At 43.9% G+C, this 20,938-nt stretch overlaps 1 protein-coding gene across 1 annotated transcript in view; it reads left to right on the top strand.

Moving 5' to 3' along the window:
* Positions 1-20,938, top strand: part of LOC142312915 (uncharacterized) — a 145,955-nt gene that overhangs the window by 17,254 nt on the left and 107,763 nt on the right. Inside the window, 3 exon segments of the mRNA XM_075351903.1 lie at positions 2,800-2,899; positions 10,395-11,966; positions 18,922-18,959. Coding sequence (XP_075208018.1) covers positions 2,800-2,899; positions 10,395-11,966; positions 18,922-18,959 — 1,710 coding nt within the window.

Consider the following 20,938-nt stretch of genomic DNA (forward strand, 5'->3'; position numbering starts at 1 on the left):
TTAGCCTATATGGAAGGAGCTACTGCTGAGGGAGAGAAACGGTTTCTGTGGGAACGTCATTTAGGGCCCAGCCTGTGACAGTAACAGACCATAGGTGTGAGGAACAGCAGAGCTGCATGATATGAGTGTCATGAAAAGAGAGAGACCATTACAAAGAATAGTGTGACCGAGGAAAACAGGGAACAACTGAGAAGGAGGTGACTGTGACACAGTGTGGTGTAGTGGAGTCGGCTCAGTGCACTGACGGAAGGAACGAGTGACAGAGAAAGACGGGTCCTGGCGCAAGACAAAGCAGGACAAGGAACAATGTGAGTGTCTTAAGCAAGTGTCCCTGAGGTGTCTTCAGTAGCTTATAGCTCAGTCCAGCTGTGGTGCCCCTGAGGCTTCAGTCGTCACAGGGTACTGCATCTCACCAGAGGTGCAGTATTCACCTCGGGTAAGGAGTAAGGAGGAGGTCGGTGCCGGTTCAAAACATCCACCACCACACATATGCCAGTTGCTCTCTCTCTCCGGGACGGGGTTAGGGTAGGGTCATTTTCTCACCATATCGTCTGGGGCCTCCCACCCATTAGGGCTCGAGTGGGCGGGGTGACTGATCAGGGGAGTAGGAGCCACACACACACACTACAGAGAGAGTCGAGACACGACAGGGAACCAAGTGAGACGCAGGAGAACACGGTCGCTGAGGGGACAGCTATTAGCTCCCTCAGCACTGGCGCACATCTCGGGGTGCGGAGCCCTAGGCTGGTGGGCACTTCACGGCCTGCCAGTAGAATACACCGGGCGAAGGATTTCAAGTCTTCTGGCCCACAACAGCTCCCGGGGCAAAGTAGCATATAGAGTATGAGCGGACTGTATATCAAAACAGAGGGTGTCCGGAGAAATTTAACCGGATATGGGAAATGTGGAATTCCTCCCATTTGATTTTAACTGATTGAGTATGATATATTCACATGTCTCTATCAGTACTGAATACAAAACTGATTGTGGATGAGGGCAGTTTCCAATGTCTAGGACGGTGTTATCGGCAGAGCTAGTTATTAGTTATTTACTGGTTTTCTTTGTTTGTTTGTAGTATTTACCATACACTCAAATGCAATGTAATCAGCTATCTCATTGTCCGGAAGACACCATAACAGTTTTAAAATGAACATTCATTTAGCAATATAGCGACATGTCTACTTGTTGAGCCTACTTGAGTGGCTCATAGCAAACCTGTATGTGCATATCTAATGTGCCTTTTGCTCTGTATTTGAGAAATTCTCTACTGTTTAATAAACGAATTTAAGAAAAAAAAAGTAGCATATAGAGCCAGGAGCCATGACCATAGGGTGGCCCATCAACGGACTTGCGGTGCCTGCTATACGGGACGGGGAACATAACCACCCCCAGGACTTTGGTCCCTGTGTAGCTTCAAGTCGCAGGGACTCACACAACAGGGTGCAGGGAGGAAAACTCACAAAGTATCCCATGGAACCGGCCCTTGAACTATCGGGGATCGTCTGGAGCCCATCACAGCGGAGTCTGGCAGTCCATGGCATGAGCAACTCAGTGAGTAAACACCTTAAACTGCAACCGCTATGTCGTCTATTCCTTCCCGCGCCCCGCACTTCCAACACTGGGGTAGACAACTATTTTAAACATTCTCCATGGGGTCTAGCTCTGCCTGTGGAGAGCTGCAACATCTGAGCTGTGTTACCATCCGCCCCAGCAGAGAGAGACCTTGCGCAGTGGCGGCTCCTCTCCTGGCCGCATACCACAGGTGGGGCCATGAAAAACAACTACTTCCACCATCATCCCCACCAATCATTTTGATTGACACCGCGGGATCACGGAGCCGGGCCAGGCCACTGTGACAACCCAATCCCCCAAACCGGCCCGGTGACGAGTAAATCCCAAGATCCCATGGGCGCGTCACAGCCATATTGTCAGAATCCCTCTAAGAGGGAAATGACATGGAACTGCTTGAGCAGGAGAATGTCTTCCAATGACTATGATGTAATGTACATTGGTGTTGATAAGTTTATGTTCAGTAAAATGACATTTTTATGAACTTGTGGTCTCCCTCAATGAACGGTGCACCATCTGGTCCTGGCCGGCTCAAACCATCGGCAACATGCGGCCTGCAAAGGCGTTTCGCCTCCAGATGCAACGCCACACACCTAGCCAGGACCTCCATTTTCATGTAGCGTGCCGGGGTGCAGCAGACAAATACCTCTCCCACGATTACCACCCCGTGCCGCGTTACAGCATCATTAGGGAATGGCTACTAGAGACTGGGGTACCTGAAATGGAGCAGCCAGCGCTTTCTCCAGACCTGAATCCCATAGAAAACCTATGGGATCAGCTGAGTCGCCGTGTAGAAGCTCGTAACTCTACCATAGAATCTCAATGGCCTAAGGACTGCCCTTCAAGAAGAGTGGGATGCCATGACTCAACAGATAATAAATCGACTTGTGAACAGCATGAGACATCGTTGTCAAGCTCTAATTGATGCTCAAGACCACATCACAAGTTATTGAGACATTGTTGGCTTTTGTTTCAATAAATTGTTTAAGATGAAGAAATCACCATTGCATCTTTCTACTTAAATGCCCTACTTTCTTGATAAAATATCACTGTGGCATGAATTTTTTACGTTTTACATAAATTTCACCCTAAAGTTAAATGTCCCTAAGATTTTGTGAGTAGTCCATGTTTTATACTTGTATAATGAGAACAGTGGAGATGGCAGGATTAGAGTGGATCATAGATGTGACTTCTCCCATCTGTTTGTGACTTTAACAATATTTGTTTCAGGGTGAAGATCTGACCCACATTAATATTACAGAGACATATGTGAAGGATGAAGAGGATGAAGAGTGGTTGAAAGTGGAGATTCCTACAGATGATTATCCAGGTGAGTAGTGACCACTAAATGTAGAGAAGTTACAGATTCTTCTCAGTCACCGGCTGTGTTTGGTTTATCTGCAGAGTAACGTAGCATGTTTCCCCGAAATACAAAAACTGCGGATGAAAGCACAGAATATGGTCTTGCCAGGTTAGGTAACAGATAAAAACAGGCGATTGCGCTGACCTATTAGGGTCGTGCCAGTCACAACTCCTAAATACGCATCAGAGATGGCGACCGCCGCAGCCCCGGGATTGTGAGTAAACATCAGGATGTAGAAACCGGGTGTGTGCTGCGCTGTCACCAGAAAGTACAGATGTTGATTATTTCAAATTTCTTTTATTACGACCTGAATAAAAGAAATTTGAAATAATCCACATCTGGACTTTCTGGTGACAGCGCAGCACACACCCGGTTTCTACATCCTGATGTTTCCACAAAAATAAGCCCCAGCAGTAATTTTCAGCCTTTTTGGAGTAAGGCTTAAATATTAGCCCTACCCCGAAAATAACTCCTAGTTGCGGTTCAATAATGAAGTGTCCATGCAGCTAAAAAAGATAATACTTTAGGACACTTCATTAAAGAAATCACACACCCCCAAAAGAGAGAAGACAGAAGACCCCGCAATCATACTCACCAGACATCGAACGAGATGCTGTGGAATCCATCGAGGACCTGTAGTGGAACGCATCGAGGATCTGCGGTGACACACACACACACTCACCCACACGAGGATCTGCGCATCGATGCGTTTTACCGCAGGCCCTCACGTTCCACAGCGTCCCAGGTCCCCGTGCCTGTTGGAAGCCGTATGGTATCACCGGATGTGAGTGTGATGTTACTGTAATCTGATGTGTGTGTGTGTAAGTGTCAGCGGAAAGTAGGGGAGGACCACTGTGGAGCACACAAGGACCTGCTGAGAGCCCCCGCTGTGGATTGCAGGAGGACCTAAGAGCGATGCAGATGTCTGAGGTCTGGTAAGTATGGTTCTCCTGGGGAGTGACTGCCTCTTCTTGGGGTAAACTACCCCCAACCCATGCTTTCTCAAAAATAAGCCCTAGCACATTTTTGGGGGGACAAAAAATAATATAAGACATATGGCCGCTTTACACGCTGCGACATCGCTAGCATTTGCTGTTGAGCGCGATAGCACCCGCTCCCGTGGTATGGCTGATATGTGGTGATCGCTGCCGTAGCGGACATTATCGCTACGGCAGCGTCACACGCACATACCTGTTCAGCGACGTCGCTGTGACTGCCGAACAATCCCTCCCTCAAGGGGGAGGTGCATTCGGCGTCACCGCGTCGTCACTAAGCTGCCGGCCAATAGAAGCGGAGGGGCGAAGATGAGCAGGACGTAACCTCCCGCCCACCTCCTTCCTTCCTCATTGCCGGCGGACGCAGGTAAGGTGAGGTTCCTCGTTCCTGCGGTGTCACACATAGAGATGTGTGCTGCCGCAGGAACGACGAACAACATCGTACCTGCAGCTGCAACAATAATTGGGAATAGACCCCCATGTCACTGATTAGCGATTTTGAACATTTTTTCAACGATTCAGAATCGCTCATAGGTGTCACACGCAATGACATCGCTAACGCGGCCAGATGTGCGTCACGAATTCCGTGACCCCAACGACATCGCTTTTGTGATGTCGTAGCGTGTAAAGCGGCCCATAGTCTTATTTTCGGGGAAACACGGAAGTTCAGCCATATTACAATCAAGTGGTCTTGTTTCTAAATCAAAACTGTACCCATTACTTTGGGGATTGGAAGTCCATCTGTTGGAGTGAGATCTGTTCCGGCCAGAGCTTACAGCCCGGAGAACGCACCCTACTCTCTCTTGAGTTAGAAGATGTTGATCCTTACCTTCCCAGATCTCTAAACTACAATAGCAAATGACAGCGTACATAGAATGTGCTGACAACTTAGAAAACCATGTGAAAAAAAATATAATCCGTATGGCGTGCCTTCCTTTTATGACAAGACATCTGTCCTTGTCCTTTTTACTTTTATCAAATATAGACAGTAGACACATTAACACAAGAAATATTATGCAATTGTTATTTTTTTCCTTTTTTTTGCTATTTAATTGCATCCTTGACACCCAACCATTCAGAGGAGACAGAAAAGCAGAGAAAACCCTTCAATTCTTGCCCGTATTTCCAATGAAATGACAAAACAGTATTCAGCCTCTCAGCAACGAATGTGATAACAGGTTTCCACAAATCCCTAATTTCCCGGCCGTTCCAATAGACCTGCCGAGTTACACTAGTGACATTTAGAATTTAATATTTCCGATCTTCTGCATAAAAGCCGGGGATGGTGCAACCTGTGAATAACCATAAATTGTAATATTCTTTAATCTGACGTACAGAAGAAAATGAGCAGAATTCACCACTATTTCCCATTGTGTAATCCCTTACCGATATATGACGTACTGCTACGTTATATGTTGCCTCCTAACTTTGCATGCTCACACACCTCGCCCACATCTTTCCCGTCGGATTATGGCTGTGTTATTCAGCCACCATGTGTCTCTTAACAGCCGTGGGGGGAGTGGTGTTCCGCCTGCAGTTGTTAACCTGCATATTAAGTCTACTGAACACCTCTGTGCCTGTCGTTACAAGACTCCCGTGAAAACCAGCCAATAGCTGGCGTTCACAGCAGATTGTGATTTTCACTATACATAGCAGTATTTATGCACTGGTATGCATAGTGCAAATGCTCAGATGACCACAGGTTTAAGTTCCCTAAGGAGATTTACAAATAAAATACAGTAAAAAGTAAAAATAACTATTAAAAAAATAGACAAGTTCAAATCACTCCTCTCTTTTGCCCCATTAAAAAATAAAAAAATACACATATTTGGCATTGCTGCATTTTTAAAAGTCCGATCTTCAAAATATAAAATCACAAGAGAAAAATCAAAACCGCAGAATTAGGTTTCCTATAGCCATAACAATGCACTAAAATGCAATAAGAGGCGATCAAAACATCGTTTCTACTCCGAAAATGGTATCAGTAACAACATCAGCCCAGGGCGCAAAAAAAGGCCATGGTAAGTAAAAAATCCCAAAAAAAGAATTGTACAATTTCTTTCATTTTTATTTTTTTTTGCAATTTCTGCACACTTTTTCCCCACTTTTCAGTGTATCACATTTTTCAAATGAATGGTGTCTTTCAAAAAAAATAACTTGTCCATCAAAAATACAAACCATCATGTGGCTATGTGGACGGAAGAGTAAAAAAGTTCTGGCTCTTGGAAGAAGGTGATAAAAAAGGAGATCAAAAAATGTGAAATAGCCCAGTCAGGAAGGGGTTAAGATAAATCCAAGATCTGATCCCCAGAATTTAATCTACTGGAAATCGATTAATCAAATGTTTTTATTGGGAAATTATTCTGCCTTTTTAGATTTCACAATAAATAATCCATGAAAGGAAAAAGGTCCCCTAAAATGTAAAGTCGGGGTGAAGACTGAATAGAACGTCTTAATGCAAATAACGAAGAAATCTGAGTTCTCTAATCCTCCTTGTATGAAGAGTCCCTCTTTAGTGCCAGTAATAATTCCCTTTTTATCCAACGTTCGGCACAGGGTAATTGTAAGAAATGCGGGAGATTAGTATTATCCACAGTGAGTACATGGGGGCCGGGCAGCCCACCCACAGGAGCTTTTCTGAATGCCTCTCAAAATGTAGTTATCAAAAAAGGACAGAAATTATTACATACAGGTCGGATATTTTACCTTCAAGAGCCTGAAATATATTTTCTGTAATAATTCTACAAACGTCCATTATATAAGAACTTGTACTGGAGCCGCCATTGTGGAGTCTGAGAGGCCAGAAAATAACAATCTCCCCTTATTACAGGAGTAAATGAAGTTAACCCTTTAAGGACCAGAGTGTTTCTCATTTTTGTACTTTTGTATTTTTCTTGTCTTATTTCAAGAGACATAACTGTTTTGTTTTTCTATTTAAATGATGAAACAGAGCTCTGCAAAGAAAATATTTTTCTTTGTGTTGCCATTTTCCAACAATTATTTACCAACTGGGTAAGTTTTTCTTATCATTCTGACCTAGATAAAAATTTTTTTGTAACTTATTATCAACTCCTTCACAACCAATGACATACGGTACGTCCTTCGTCGTAGTCCTCCAGTTACCATGGGCTCCGGCGGCAAGCCCGCTGTAATCCCCACATGTCTCTGCTGATATGATCAGCAGAGTTGTATGGTTATCAGGCGCAGGTGAATCAGAGATCCACCCGTGCCAGTTAACCCCTTGGATCGTGCTGTCAAATACTGACAGTGCAATTTGAATGGCCGCTGCGGGGATCGCGCTGTTTCTCCCCGCCATCGACAGCTCCATGACACGATCACAGGGCACCTTGGTGTTACCATGATAGCGCGGGGTCAGCTGGTGACCCCTATCACTACCATGACTCACTTCCTGTGAGAGCTGACAGAGCGCCGACACTCATAGGAAAGCAGCATTTCTCCTATCAGAGCAATGGTCTCTCCGTGTTTGTGTGGTTCTCCTCTGGGTTCCCCGGTTTCCATACTCCAAGGACATACTGATAGGAACGTTAGATTGTAAACCCCAATGGGGATAGTGTGTCTGTGTCTGTAAAGCGCTATGGAATTAATGGCATTAGATAAGTGAATAAATATTATTATTTTTCTGATACATGAGTTGGTGAGAAAAAAATTCCAAACGCCAAAATGATGTTTTGTGGCCTCCGCAATTTTTTTTTCCCCCCCAATTTAATGTTTTATTGATTTTAGGAAAGGAAAGACAAAGGACAGTTAACCAATATATCAAAGGGTTGCTATACAAAGAGCCCTTACGGTACAGCAAAGCAGCGGGCTCAACAACAGTGCATGTATAATTACATAAATACATGGTTAACACGTTAAACCAGGAATAATAGAACAGAAAGGAGTAGAATGAGAAGGGAAAAAATGACACGATACAAAGAAAAGAAAGGAAGTGTAGTGAGAAAAGGAAGGAAGTGAAAGAGATGAAGGGGAAAAAGGACATGCTGGCCTGGTATGTCATCCGTAGGACTGTAAACTAGAAGAAGGGAATACATGGCTTCTGTAAATAATACATGCCAAGGGGCTAATTATCCAGGAAATTAATGTAGTGCGAGGAACTTTGGACCAGAGAGGAATGATTCCCAATGGAACCACTTAGTGGCTATCTCCGTCGTCTGTCCTCGTGACTGGGCCATCACCATCTCCATACGGTGTATCACGTTCACCTCCAGTGCCCATTCCTATAGGGTCGGGGGGGGGGGGCAGATACTTTCCATCGCCGTGGGATTACAGTCTTGGCGGCCTGAAGGAGATGCTTCAAGAGGGATTTCTTATAGGTCCTCTCCGACACTTTGAACATATACAATAAGGCTGCGTTTAGGGACCGTAATCCCCGTTATCTCCTGTATAGCCTCTAATACCTTCTCCCAAAAGGCCGCCAAGCTCGGACAGTACCACTAAATATGGGACATGGTGCCCCCTTGTGCTCCACAGCACCAACAGGTGTCAAATATCTCAGGACATCATGCATGAAGAGAAGCCGGAACCCTATACCACCGGGATAGTATTTTGTAACTGGTCTCCTGCATCCTTGTGGCGACCACAGATTTGTGGGTCAGGCGGAAACAGCACTCCCATTGGTCCTCAGGAAACACTTGATTAAATTAAATCTCCCAAGCTGCGCAGAAACGGGGGAGGGACCCCGCCGCCGCACAGGTCAGAATCCCGTAAATCTTTGAAATTGCGTGACGGGTATCAAGAGCCATTGGTACAAAGATTTTCGAAAAGAGTTTGAGGTGGGGGATGGGCCATGACATGACCTTGTGAGATTAGGAAATGTCTTAATTAGGCATATTCAAAATAAAACTGCATCCTAAAACTGCTACTCCCCCACAATCTCAAGAAGTGGGAGAATAACCCCATTTGGCGCCATCTGCTTCAATCTCAGGGGCCTCTGTTTCGAGCTTCCAAGAAAATTATTAGACGAAGCCCCTGGCAAAAAGCCAGGATTATCAGTCAGGGGCATAAGAGATCCCAGGGGCTGAAGCAGGCGATTGCGCAATTTCAGGGAATGTACCGTTTTCAGTGTTTTGTTTAGTGCTGTAGGACATCCTAATGTTGTGTCTAGTGAGGAGTGGCCAAGTCCACGGCAGGGTTGGTACCGATAGAGGACACAAGTCGTGTGCCAAACGGACCCATATCTTCGACCCAAAATTATGTAAGAGGTCCAAGACACTGCCATGGGCTTTCGCCAGGTAGTACCGCCAACAGTCAGGCAGCCCCACAAGTACAACAGTCTGGGTAGTGCTGTCATACTGAGGGCGCGAATACTGCCAAACCAGGAAAGGGTGCCTCGGTGATAGGAAGCCAGATCCCTTTCGAGTTTAGATAAGAAGCATTGAAAGTTTAATTAAAAGAGCCCGTTCATGTCGGATAAGCAAAAATAGGTAATATCAGCTCACCAAGCCTGCAGTCCCATAATCGTCCTGTGGTGGATGATCAGCGCCCGGATGGTCAGAAGTCACCAAATAGATATAAAATATAAATCCAGCGCAATCACATGGAATATTAAAAAGTTGTCTTCTTTATTGATAGTTTTTCATAAAATCCAAAAGGTACATGCAGCATAAAAATAAAGGATGCCCAGGTCAGAGCGACGCGTTTCAACAAACTGTCTTAATCATGGTCTTATTAGTTCATGTCGGATGGTATGGTAATGCCCAGGTATCCAAAACTGCCGTAGGATGGCCATTTAAAGGGGAAATTTGGTTTTATATCATCGACTGTTGTCTGTGGGAAGGGGTCTCCGCAAATTTTTTTAAAAATGCAATAACAGGCGATCAAAACGTAGCATCTGAAAAAAAATGGTATCATTAAAAATGTCAGCTCAAGACGCAAAAAATAAGCTAACATTGAGCCCTAGATCCCAAAAAATGAGAACACTATGGGTTTCAGAAAATTACAGCAAAAGCATAATTCTTTTTTCGGACAAACCTCTGAAATTTTATTCACCCTTTAGATAAAAGTAAAAGTATACATGTTTGGTATCTACGAACTCGTACTGATGTGAGGCATCATACTGACATTTCAGTTTTACCATATTCACCGCACTTTATATTTTTTTTTCTTGTTTTCCAGTACACTATATGGTAAAATGAATGTTTTTATTGAAAAGTACAACTTGCCCCGCAAAATATAAGCCCTCATATGGCAAGATTGGAGAGGAAAAAACTAAAATGAAAAACAGAAAAGCGCCGAGAGGTGAAGGGGTTAAAGTATTTGGGGGGCAGAACGAACAAACAAGAACGAACATCATGCTCTACACGTTCCTGCTCTTAGGTCTATTGTTAAATTGTCAACTGTTTTTGCCTCCATAAATAATTTAATTTTTCTACAAAACTTAATTTCTATGGATATTAAAGAAATGTTCTACAAATATTTTATTCAAAAATAATATATTTTTTTTTTAGCAGGTGACTGTACCAGGAGATTAGAGGGACAACCGACATCTGCAATTTTTAAATCAGATGACCTTGATATCACACAAGATACGACTGAAGTGAATGCCATTACTCCAGATTTCCTGTCATCCCTTCACAGCAAAGATCTATCATCTGATCCATTTAAACAGGTCTTATCTTCCGATTCATCACAGACTATTAAGAAAAATAAAAGTAAAAAAAGAGGCATTAAAAATCAAATTGCTTTTAAAGGAATGAAGCCGTTTTCAAGTCCAGAATATAAAACATTTTTGTCCCTGAAAATACACACAAAGAAGAAAACATTTTCTTGTGCACAGTGTGGGAAATATTTTAAGCAGAAATCAGATCTTGTTAGACATGAGAGAGTTCACACCGGGGAGAAGCCATATTCATGCTCAGAATGTGGGAAATGTTTTAATCTAAAATCAAATTTAGTTATCCATCAGAACATACACACAGGTGAGAAGCCATTTTCATGTTCTGAATGTGGGAAATGTTTTGCAGATAAATCAAGTCTTGTTAAACACCAGAGAACTCACACAGGGGAGAAACCTTTTTCCTGTTCAGAATGTGGGAAATGTTTTGCAGATAATTCAAATTTTGTTAGACATCAGAAACTTCACTCAGGGCAGAAGCCCTTTTTATGTTTAGAATGTGGGAAATGTTTTAATCAGAATTCAGAATTACTTATCCATCAGAGAACTCACACAGAGGAGACACATTTTTCATGCTCAGAATGTAGTAAATGTTTTAATTACGCATCAGAATTGGTTGTCCATCAGAAAACTCACACAGGGGAAAAACAGTATTTATGTTCAGAATGTGGGAAGTGTTTTACTAAGAAATCACATTTTTTTAGACATCAAAGAACTCACACAGGGGAGAAGCCTTTTTCATGTTCAGAATGTGGAAAATGTTTTAATCAAAAATCAGGTTTATTTGTCCATCAGAGAACTCACACAGGTGAGAAACCCTTTTCATGTCCAGAATGTGGGAAATGTTTTTTAGATAAATCAGGTCTTGTTAGACACCAGAGAATTCACACAGGAGAGAAGCCATTTTCGTGTTTTGCAGATAAATCAAATTTTGTTAAACATCAGAAACTTTACTCAGGAGAGCAACCTTTTCTATGTTCAGAATGTGGGAAATGTTTTAACCAAAAATCAGAATTAGTTGTCCATCAGAAAACTCACACAGGGGAGAAACCGTTTTTATGTTCAGAATGTGGGAAATGTTTTGCAAAGAAAGCACATTTTTTTAGACATCAAAGAACTCACACAGGGGAGAAGCCTTTTTCATGTTCAGAATGTGGAAAATGTTTTAATCAAAAATCGGGTTTAGTTGTCCATCAGAGAACTCACACAGGGGAGAAACCTTTTTCATGTTCAGAATGTGGGAAATGTTTTGTAGATAAATCAGGTCTTATTAGACACCAGAGAATTCACACAGGAGAGAAGCCATATTCGTGTTTAGAATGTGGGAAAAGTTTTAATCAGAAATCAGATTTAGTTGTGCATCAGAGAACTCACACAGGGGAGAAACTATATATTTTTACAAACTGTACATGAAAACATATAACAGAGACAGTCAAAGTAACGACGAATGAGAAAAGGAAAAGCAAGTTAGCGCTTGCTTTAGACTAAAAACATATAAACATATGCAGTTATTAATAGACATCATTACCTAAAAAGCAGTACAACATTAGCATTAAATATATCACATTGTTATATATTTTTATATTCACTATCTGGGTAGGAGTATTGCAACCAATTCCACCTCCCTGATTGCCAAACATACTCAACATTTCCTCCTTTTTTTTTCTAGCTCCCAATTTTAATTGTCTACCATTCATTACAGTATCTTTATATCCACAATCTCTCATGTCTAAAGAAATGAGATAAACATGTTCATGATACAAGTTACTATTTGCATCTATAATCCATTCCTTCTTTGTAGGACCATGTGCTGTGATCCATTCTTTTGTCAAAATGCTTAATTATCATATGCTGTATTTTTGTTATAATACAAAATGACAATACAGAGATATAAAAAAAAAAATCAGACAATTGTTTATAAAGGCTGGGAAGTGCGGGGAGAGTGAGAGAAAAAAAAAAAAGGGGGGTAAACAATGGTTCTTACCGTGTTTCCCCGAAAATAAGACCTGTCTTATATTTTTTTTATTCCTTGAAAAATGCTTATTTTTGTGTAGGACTTATTTTCGGGGAATCACAGTTGGGGGTAAACGTACCCCCCAAAAAGCAAACCCCCGTTCCCAGGAGTATAATACTTACCAGACCCTGGACATCTGTGTCGCTCTCGGGTCCTCCTGCGATCTTCAGCAGGCGCTTCCAGCAGGTATGCTCCATGCGGTCCTCCCCTGCTTCTGGCCGACACACATACATCAGATCGCACACAAACATTCATACACACACATCAGATCACACACACAATCACCACATCCGGCGATAATGATTACTTTCGGCCAGCAGGGAACGATGAGATGCAGTGCAGTGGAGCACGAGGACCTACAGTGGAACGCATGGAGGACCCGGTGGTGGAACATATCGATGGGTTTCGCCGCAGGTCCTCACGCTCCTCTGCACTGTGTCCCAGGTTCCCCTGCTGCCCAGAAGTATCGCCGGATGTGGTGAGTGTGTGTACGCAATCTGATGTGTGTGGCTGTGTGATTTAATGTGTGTGCGTGTGAGATCTGCTGTGTGTGCGATCTGATGTGTGTGGGTGTGCGTTCCACTGCAGGTCCTTGATGCGTTCCACTGCAGGTCCTCCCATTCGGCGTCTGGTGAGTATGATTGTAGAGTCTTCTTTTTTTTGGTGGTGTTTACTTTCTATAATGAAGTGTCCAACAGTATTATTTAACATTTTTTAGCTGCATGGACACTTCATTATTGAACCGCAACTAGGACTTATTTTTGGGGTAGTGCTTATATTTAAGGCTACTTTCACACTTGCGTTGAACGGTATCCGTTGCATTGCGTTGTGTAACGGATGCAACGGATGTGTTGCATATAGTGACACAACGGATGCAACGGATGCTGCAAAACAACGCAATTCGTTTTGATTTTTTTTTTTTTTTTTTTCCCGGTTTTACCAGCGGCAGACTATAGTGAACGATCAGCTGATCGTTCCCTGCAGCCGGCCGCTGGGTGATCAGCTGATTGCTCCCAGTAGCCGGCCGCCGGGTGATCAGCTGATCGCTCCCGCCCGCCGGGTGATCAGCTGATCGCTCCCGCCCGCCGGGTGATCAGCTGATCGCTCCCGGCTGCCGGGTGATCAGCTGATCGCTCCCTGCAGCCGGCTGCCGGGTGATCAGCTGATCGCTCCCGGCCGCCGGGTGATCAGCTGATCGCTCCCGGCCGCCGGGTGATCAGCTGATCGCTCCCTGCAGCCGGCCGCCGGGTGATCAGCTGATCGCTGTCACTTGCCGGCGCCCGGGCATGCCGGCGGGCGGGCGCTCAGCTGAGCGCTGTGACTTGCCGGCGGCCGGGCATGCTGGTGGCCGGTCATTCAGCTGAGCGCTGTCGCTTGCCGACGGCCGGGCGCTCAGCTGAACGTTCGGCCACCGCGAGCCAAAATAAAGTTTGATTTAAAAAAAAAAAAAAAAAAAAAAAAAAAAAAGAGCATGCGCAGTGAAATCCAGAGGATTCCGCTGCTCAAAATAACGTTACATGCTGCGTTCCTCCCGCTGGGCGGAAGCAACGGAGCGTCGCCCAGCGGAAGCAACGCAGCTCCTTTTGGTACAATCCGTCAACCATACAAGTCTATGGGAAACAGCGGAATCCGTTAACGGATTCCGCTGTTTCCCAAAAGGGCGGATTGTAACGGAAGGAAAATAACGCAAGTGTGAAAGTACCCTAAGCCTTACGCTGAAAATGCTGAAAATTCCTGCTAGGGATTATTTTCAGAGTAAAGCTTATATTTGCTAAAACACGAGAGATGTATGTTAATACATCTAACTAGTTTCAGATTAGAAAAACTACATATACACATGGTGTAAATGACCATTGATATAATAAAACCACAGATGCTAAAAGTCCAATATAACTTTCTGCATTAGAAGTGATGTAGTTGATGTTATTAGAAAAGAACTTAAACTATAGAGGTGATAAATGAAAAGCTTGATTTAAATTTGGATCTTGTTGGAGGTTTATCCACGTTGTCCACGCATCAAAGAAAATCTCTAGTGTTACAGTTCTTCTAGCATCAATTCGTTCATATAGCATAATCATATTAATTCTATCTTTGTCCATCGTATTGAGATGTGAATTACCATTTTGAACCAATGTGAATTCTAGCTGCCATCATAATATAGTGTATAAGATGTAAAGTTATATTGCACATTCGCAATGGTTTGTCTCCGAATAACATGATGTTTGGGCCAAGTTGGGTAGACCTTCCATTGACATTCGAAACTAAGGATTCAATCTTCTTCCAGAAAGTATTTACGTGAGTGCAGTACCACCATATATGTTTCATGTCACCTAATACATCCCAATCTCTAAAGCCTGCTTTACACCTTGCAATTAAGCATACAATATCGTATGCGATCGTACCCGCCCCCATCGTATGTGCGGCACGTTCAATTTGTAGAACGTGTCGCACAAACGAATAATTCCCAGTCACACGTACTTACCCTTCCATACGACCTCGATGTGGGCGGCGAACATCCACTTCCTGGAGTGGGAGGGACGTTCGCTGTCACATCGACGTCACGCGGCAGCCGGCCAATAGAAGCGGAGGGGCGGAGATGAGCGGGACGTAAACATCCCGCCCACCTCCTTCCTTCCGCATTGCCGGCGGGAGCCGCAGGACGTAGGTAAGATCTGTTCATCGTTCCCAGGGTGTCACACACTGCGATGTGTGCTACCCCGGGTACAATGAACAACCTGATGTTCAATTTTTAGGAAATGAACGACGTGTATGCGATGAACATTTTACCGGTCAATCGCACGTAGCTGTCACACGCTACAATGTAATTTACGATGCCGGATGTGCGTCACTTACGACGTGACCCCGCCGACACATCGTAAGATATATTGTAGCGTGTAAAGCGGGCTTAAAACATTAGGGTTTGTTTTATTTAGTCGTGCTGGAACATTTATATGCCCTGTGTAAGATTTTAAGTGATGTTTCCGTCAGAGGGATTTGGTTACTACCATTTGATAACGTATCGCAGAACCTACTCCAAATGGGTCATTTAAGCATATTTGCTCAAAGCATGAAAGTGGTAAAGTAGGTTATAAGGAGGGTTATTCCTGGTTTATACGCATAGCTTCTCCCAAAAATGGATTGTATTTTTATATAAAGTCTTGCCTAGTTAATACTTTATCATTTGACCAAACATACTTCAAATTAGTAATTGCTTTCATATTCCACCATTTATAGGCTCTTGGGTCCAATCCAGGTGGTATAAACATTAAATTGTTAAATAAGACCAATAAAGAAGAGGGGTTAGATTGTAAATTATAGTGATATCTAAGTTTTCTCCACAGAGTGGTGTGTGAAGGGGGCTCCCTAGGCCAAACCCTATGGAAGGGAACTTGTCCATAACAAACCAGAAAATGAATATGGTGATATAAGGGATGAGTCTGGTCCAATCCATCTAAGAGCAGCTTATTGAGAAGATATTGTAATTAATTGAGCTCAAAAATATATTCAGAAGCTAATCCTCTCATCCTATGGTAAAATATAGTAAGTAATACTCATGGGTGCAAGCAGGACAGAACCCACTGGGCTGCATCACATAGTACACCCGAGGGGCATGATTTAGCCGCACACTGGGTTTTTAATCAGAGCTTATGATGGTGAGGATGGACTAGGCTACCGATAGCCATTAGGAGCCACCCAGGGAGACTTGGTGCTGTGACAGTTTGCACCAGGAGTACGGACACTGACAGTCTCTGATATGGCGGATGCAGCCACTACAGTTGATAAGGCAGGCATGGCCAGAATGGATGGGTGCAGCAGCGGGTGTGGCAGATACAGCTGGTACAGATTTGTGTAGTAGCGGATATGGCAGATACTGGAACACAAACGGGTATTAGTAATAGAGCTGTACGGCAACAGCAGCACAAGGATAAGGGACCTGACCACTAGCAACACATTTCAAAAGGATAAACAACGTTGCCCAGGCACCTTCTACAGGGGGAAAATGCCTCAAATACCTAGTATCTCTCAGCCATAGGCTGAGAGGCACTTCCGGGTTGAGGCAAGCTGGCCCTTTAAGAAATGCTGTGCGCGCACCCTAAGCATCATGCTAAGATGCCTGTGTGGTGTGTGCAGAGACTGGGGAAGGAGCAACCTCTGCCGAATGACTGGGAGGCTGAATGTGCCAGCGTTCCTGCTCGGGAGAGGGTCAGGAAAGTGCAGGGATGCCGATAATGGCATTACAGTACCTAACCAAACTCTGGTTTACCTTGCCAGATATATTCTGCATTGACCGGCGACAAGGTACCAGGATTGCTGAAGTAGCGGCTCAAGATGAGAAATTTGAGGAGAGACACATGGAACCTGTTCGGGATACACAAGGAGGCTGGAAGATTCAGTTTGTAGGATACGGCATTGAACTACTGGAGCACCTCAAAGGGATCAATAAAATAAAGTCCCAGCTTGTAGACTGGCATCTTGAAATGGACCTATTTAGAAAGTGGGCCATACCTTGTCTCCGGGTCGGAATGAGGGAGGATCCAGGCGTTTCTTATCCGCATACCACTTCATTTAGATGGAGGACTGCTCCAGGGAGGACTTGGTCTCCGACCAGATCTCTGAGAAGGTCTTAAGGGGGCTTTACACGCTACGATATCGTTAATGTTTTATCGTCGGGGTCACGCCGTTAGTGACGCACATCCGGTTCCATTAACGATATTGCAGCGTGTGACACTTTTGTGCGACCTAAAACAATCGCAAAAGTGGCAAAAATCGTTTGCCGTGGAGAGCTCGTCCTAAAACCAAATATCGTTTATTTCTAATTAGCGATGTTGTTCCTCGTTCCGGTGGCAGCACACATCGCTGTGTGTGACACCGCAGGAGCGAGGAACATCTCCTTAGCTGCCTCCACCGGCAATGCGGAAGGAAAGAGGTGGGCGGGATGTTTACGTCCCGCTCATCTCTGCTTCTATTGGACGCCTGCCGCTGTGACGCCGAACGACCCACCCCCTTAGAAAGGAGGCGGATCGCCGGCCAGAGCGACGTCGCAGGGCAGGTAAGCCGTGTGACGGGGGAGCGCGATTCTGTGTGCGACGGGCAGCGATATGCCCGTGTCGCACAAACGAGGGGGCGGGTACGCACGATAGTGATATCGTTACCGATATTGCTCCTGTCTAAAGCCCGCTTTAATCAGAGCATTGGCCGCAAGGTTGACGGAAGAGATAATAACGGGTAATGGGATTTTGGGTTGCTGTCCATACACTAAATGAAATGAAGAATTAGGGTAAGACTCACGTGTTTATTATAGAACTCCTGGCTTGGAAAAAGCTTGACGTAATCGTTGTGCTGTTCGTTGACAAAATGCCGCAGGAAATTAGTCTGGATCTGTTGACCTGCTCCACTTGGTCGTTGCACTGTGGATGATAGACCGACGAGAAAACCAAGGTAACATGCAGCAGCTTATAAGCAGTCGTTCAGAACCGAGATGAACTGGATGCCTCTATTGGACACAATGTGGAGAGGTAAATCATGCAAGCAGAAAATGTGTTGGATGAAGTACTCACCGAGCACTGGCACAGAAGACAAATTGGAGAGCGGAGTGAAATGGGCCATTTTGAAAAACCTGTCCACTACTACCCAGATGATGGAGCAACCAGAGGACCTCCCTAGGTTGGTGATATGTGCTGCCAATGAGCGGACAACACCTGTAGGGGAAGTATTCGCACAGCAAGTTGTTTTTAGGGGCCTTGTTACCGGCACACGAGGGACAGACCAAGACAAACTCGTCGCACAGGCACCTCCCATAGGGGGAAGGTACCTCAAATACTTAGTGTGCGCGTGTCCTAAGTGCACTCCCAGGAGGCCTCTGGCATGAGCAGGTCCTGGAAGCTGTCGGTAGGGACCACTGAGCGGCCGGGAGGGTGACTGTGCCGGCGTCTCTGCCAGTGAGTGGTGCAGGGCAATGCGAGGATGCTGGTAACAGCATTGCAGTATTTAACCAAACTCTGGTTTACCTTGCCAGATATATTTTGAGACCACAGAATGTATACTAGTAAAGGTTCTTGTGGGAATAGCGATAGGGAGAGACCTGAATAAATATAAAAACTTTGGTAAGGAAACCATTTTTGTTGAATGCATTCTACCCAACCAGGATAGTGATGTGGGAGACTATTTGACTAGGTTGCCTGTAAACCTTTGCATAAATGGGGTTTAATTCCATTTACAAAAAGTGGACTTTTTGGTGAAAGAGTGATCTCTTTTTGGTGAAACTGTATTAAGAAATAACGTGGTCTTGTTCATATGTGGGTGTATTTATAAATGATGCTTCTGATTTATCTATATTTATTTTCAGTCCAAAGATTATCTCCAAAGTTTGGAGAAGAGAAAAAGGTAGCAATGTTATAAGTTGAGAGATTGACATTAACCCCTTCCCGACCAAGGACGTACTGATACGTCCTATTTTTTGGGCACTTAATAATCAAGGATGCACTGGTACATCCTGGCGATTGCACACACGATCGCCATCGAGGACTTGGCTTACCCGACAGCCAAGCCCCGACCCTCACAAAAAAGAATGGTGACTGCGCTGCCCCTGGCTGTTTAACCCCCTAAATGAGATACTGATTGTGGCACTTAGGAGATTGGGAGAGGGATTGTGCTCCCTTTCCTTCCTATCGAGACCCCCGCAATGTAATTGTGAGGGCCCAATCATTATCATGGTGCCTCGAAGTTGTCATGACGGCCTCTGGGTCAACTGACTGCAGAAGGCCTATGTGATCATGCCTGTAGCATGATCACTCAGGCTTTCTCAGTGCAGCTCGACAGCTCCGATGTTCTGCAGTGATCAAGCACTGCAGAACATTGCAGCTGCAATCTGAGTATTGTGGGGTAGAGACTCATAGAGAGAGGAAATCTAAAAAACAAATCCGAAAATAAAGAACAAAAAAAATAAACAATAATGTTCCAAAAACTAGTTATATTTGTGTAAAAAATAAACAAAAAAGTGCACATATTTGGTATTGCTACGTCCGTAACAACCCCATCTATAAAACTCTCACACTAGTTAACTGCTTCACTGAACACGATAAAAAAGTAGCAAAAACTATGACTTTTCATTATACAGCTGACAAAAAAGTAGACAAATGCAATCAAAAAGTCATGTATAAATTAAAATGGTACCTCTGAAAATGTCATCTTGTCCCTCAAAAGAAAGATACCATACTGCTCAGTCAGCGAAAAAAATAAAAAAAGTTATAGCTCTCAGAATACAGCAAATCAAAAACAGTTTTTTTCCTATGAAATAGTTTTTATTGTGTAAAAAGCAGCAAAACAAAAAAAAACTACATAACTGTGGTAATCATATTGACCTGAAGAGTAAAATTGTCTTATCGTTTCATGGCACGGTGAATGGCGTAATCAAACAACAACAAAAAAATATTCCTGAGTTACTGTTTCTTCTTGATTCTGCCAAACAAAAAGCGGAATAGAAAGTGATAAAAAAATATTACGTGGCCAAAAATTGTGGCAATAAAAACTCCAACTCATCCCGCAAAAAACAAGCCCTCACATGACTGTCAACAGAAAAATAAAACTATAACCTTCAAAATTCAGTGATCCAAAAAACTTTATTTTGTAAAAAGCTTTTTTAGTGTAATAGTCACCAAACTTAAAAAGACTATATAAATCTGGTATCGCTGTAATCGTACTGACAGGAGAAATAAAGCCGCCTAATCAATTATACCGCAAAGTGAACGCTGTAAAACTAAATAAAGCCATTCTTCAACTACTATTGATTTGTTCATTCTGCCTCTAAAAGATTGTGGTATGTTATAGTTCATATTTATCCTGCGCTCTATGATGAGCACTTATACCAGGGATTACGTGTAAGGGTACATGCCCACAATCAGGAATAGCAGTGTTTTGAACGCAGTGTGTGTTTGCTGCTTCCAAAACGCTGTATTGTACAGTACAAGCACCGTAGATGGATTTATAGAAATCCCATGCCCACTGTGCTTCTTTTCTCTGAAGCGTAAACTGACATGCGGCGCAGCTTTCCGCAGCATGTCCATTTTAGCTTACGGAGACGTGAGTGTTCGCCAGGGAAAACAGAGCAAAATTCCCACAGTGCCCCAAATCCTGATCGTGGACATAGGCAGCTGCGGTCTCCTGCAGAGAACACTTGGATCTCTGCAGGAGAAGACGCGCTGCATTCAGGATACAGCATGTGTGGATCATGGGCACATACCCTAAGGCCTTGTGCGCACTAGATGGAATTTCCCGCAGATTAGCCGCAGATTTGCTGCATGTTTCGCTGCAGAAAATGTTCATAACATCTCTGCAGTGATTCATCAGCAAATCCTATGGGAAAA

Source organism: Anomaloglossus baeobatrachus, chromosome 5, assembly GCF_048569485.1.
Source record: "Anomaloglossus baeobatrachus isolate aAnoBae1 chromosome 5, aAnoBae1.hap1, whole genome shotgun sequence".
Classification (NCBI taxonomy): Eukaryota; Metazoa; Chordata; class Amphibia; order Anura; family Aromobatidae; genus Anomaloglossus; species Anomaloglossus baeobatrachus.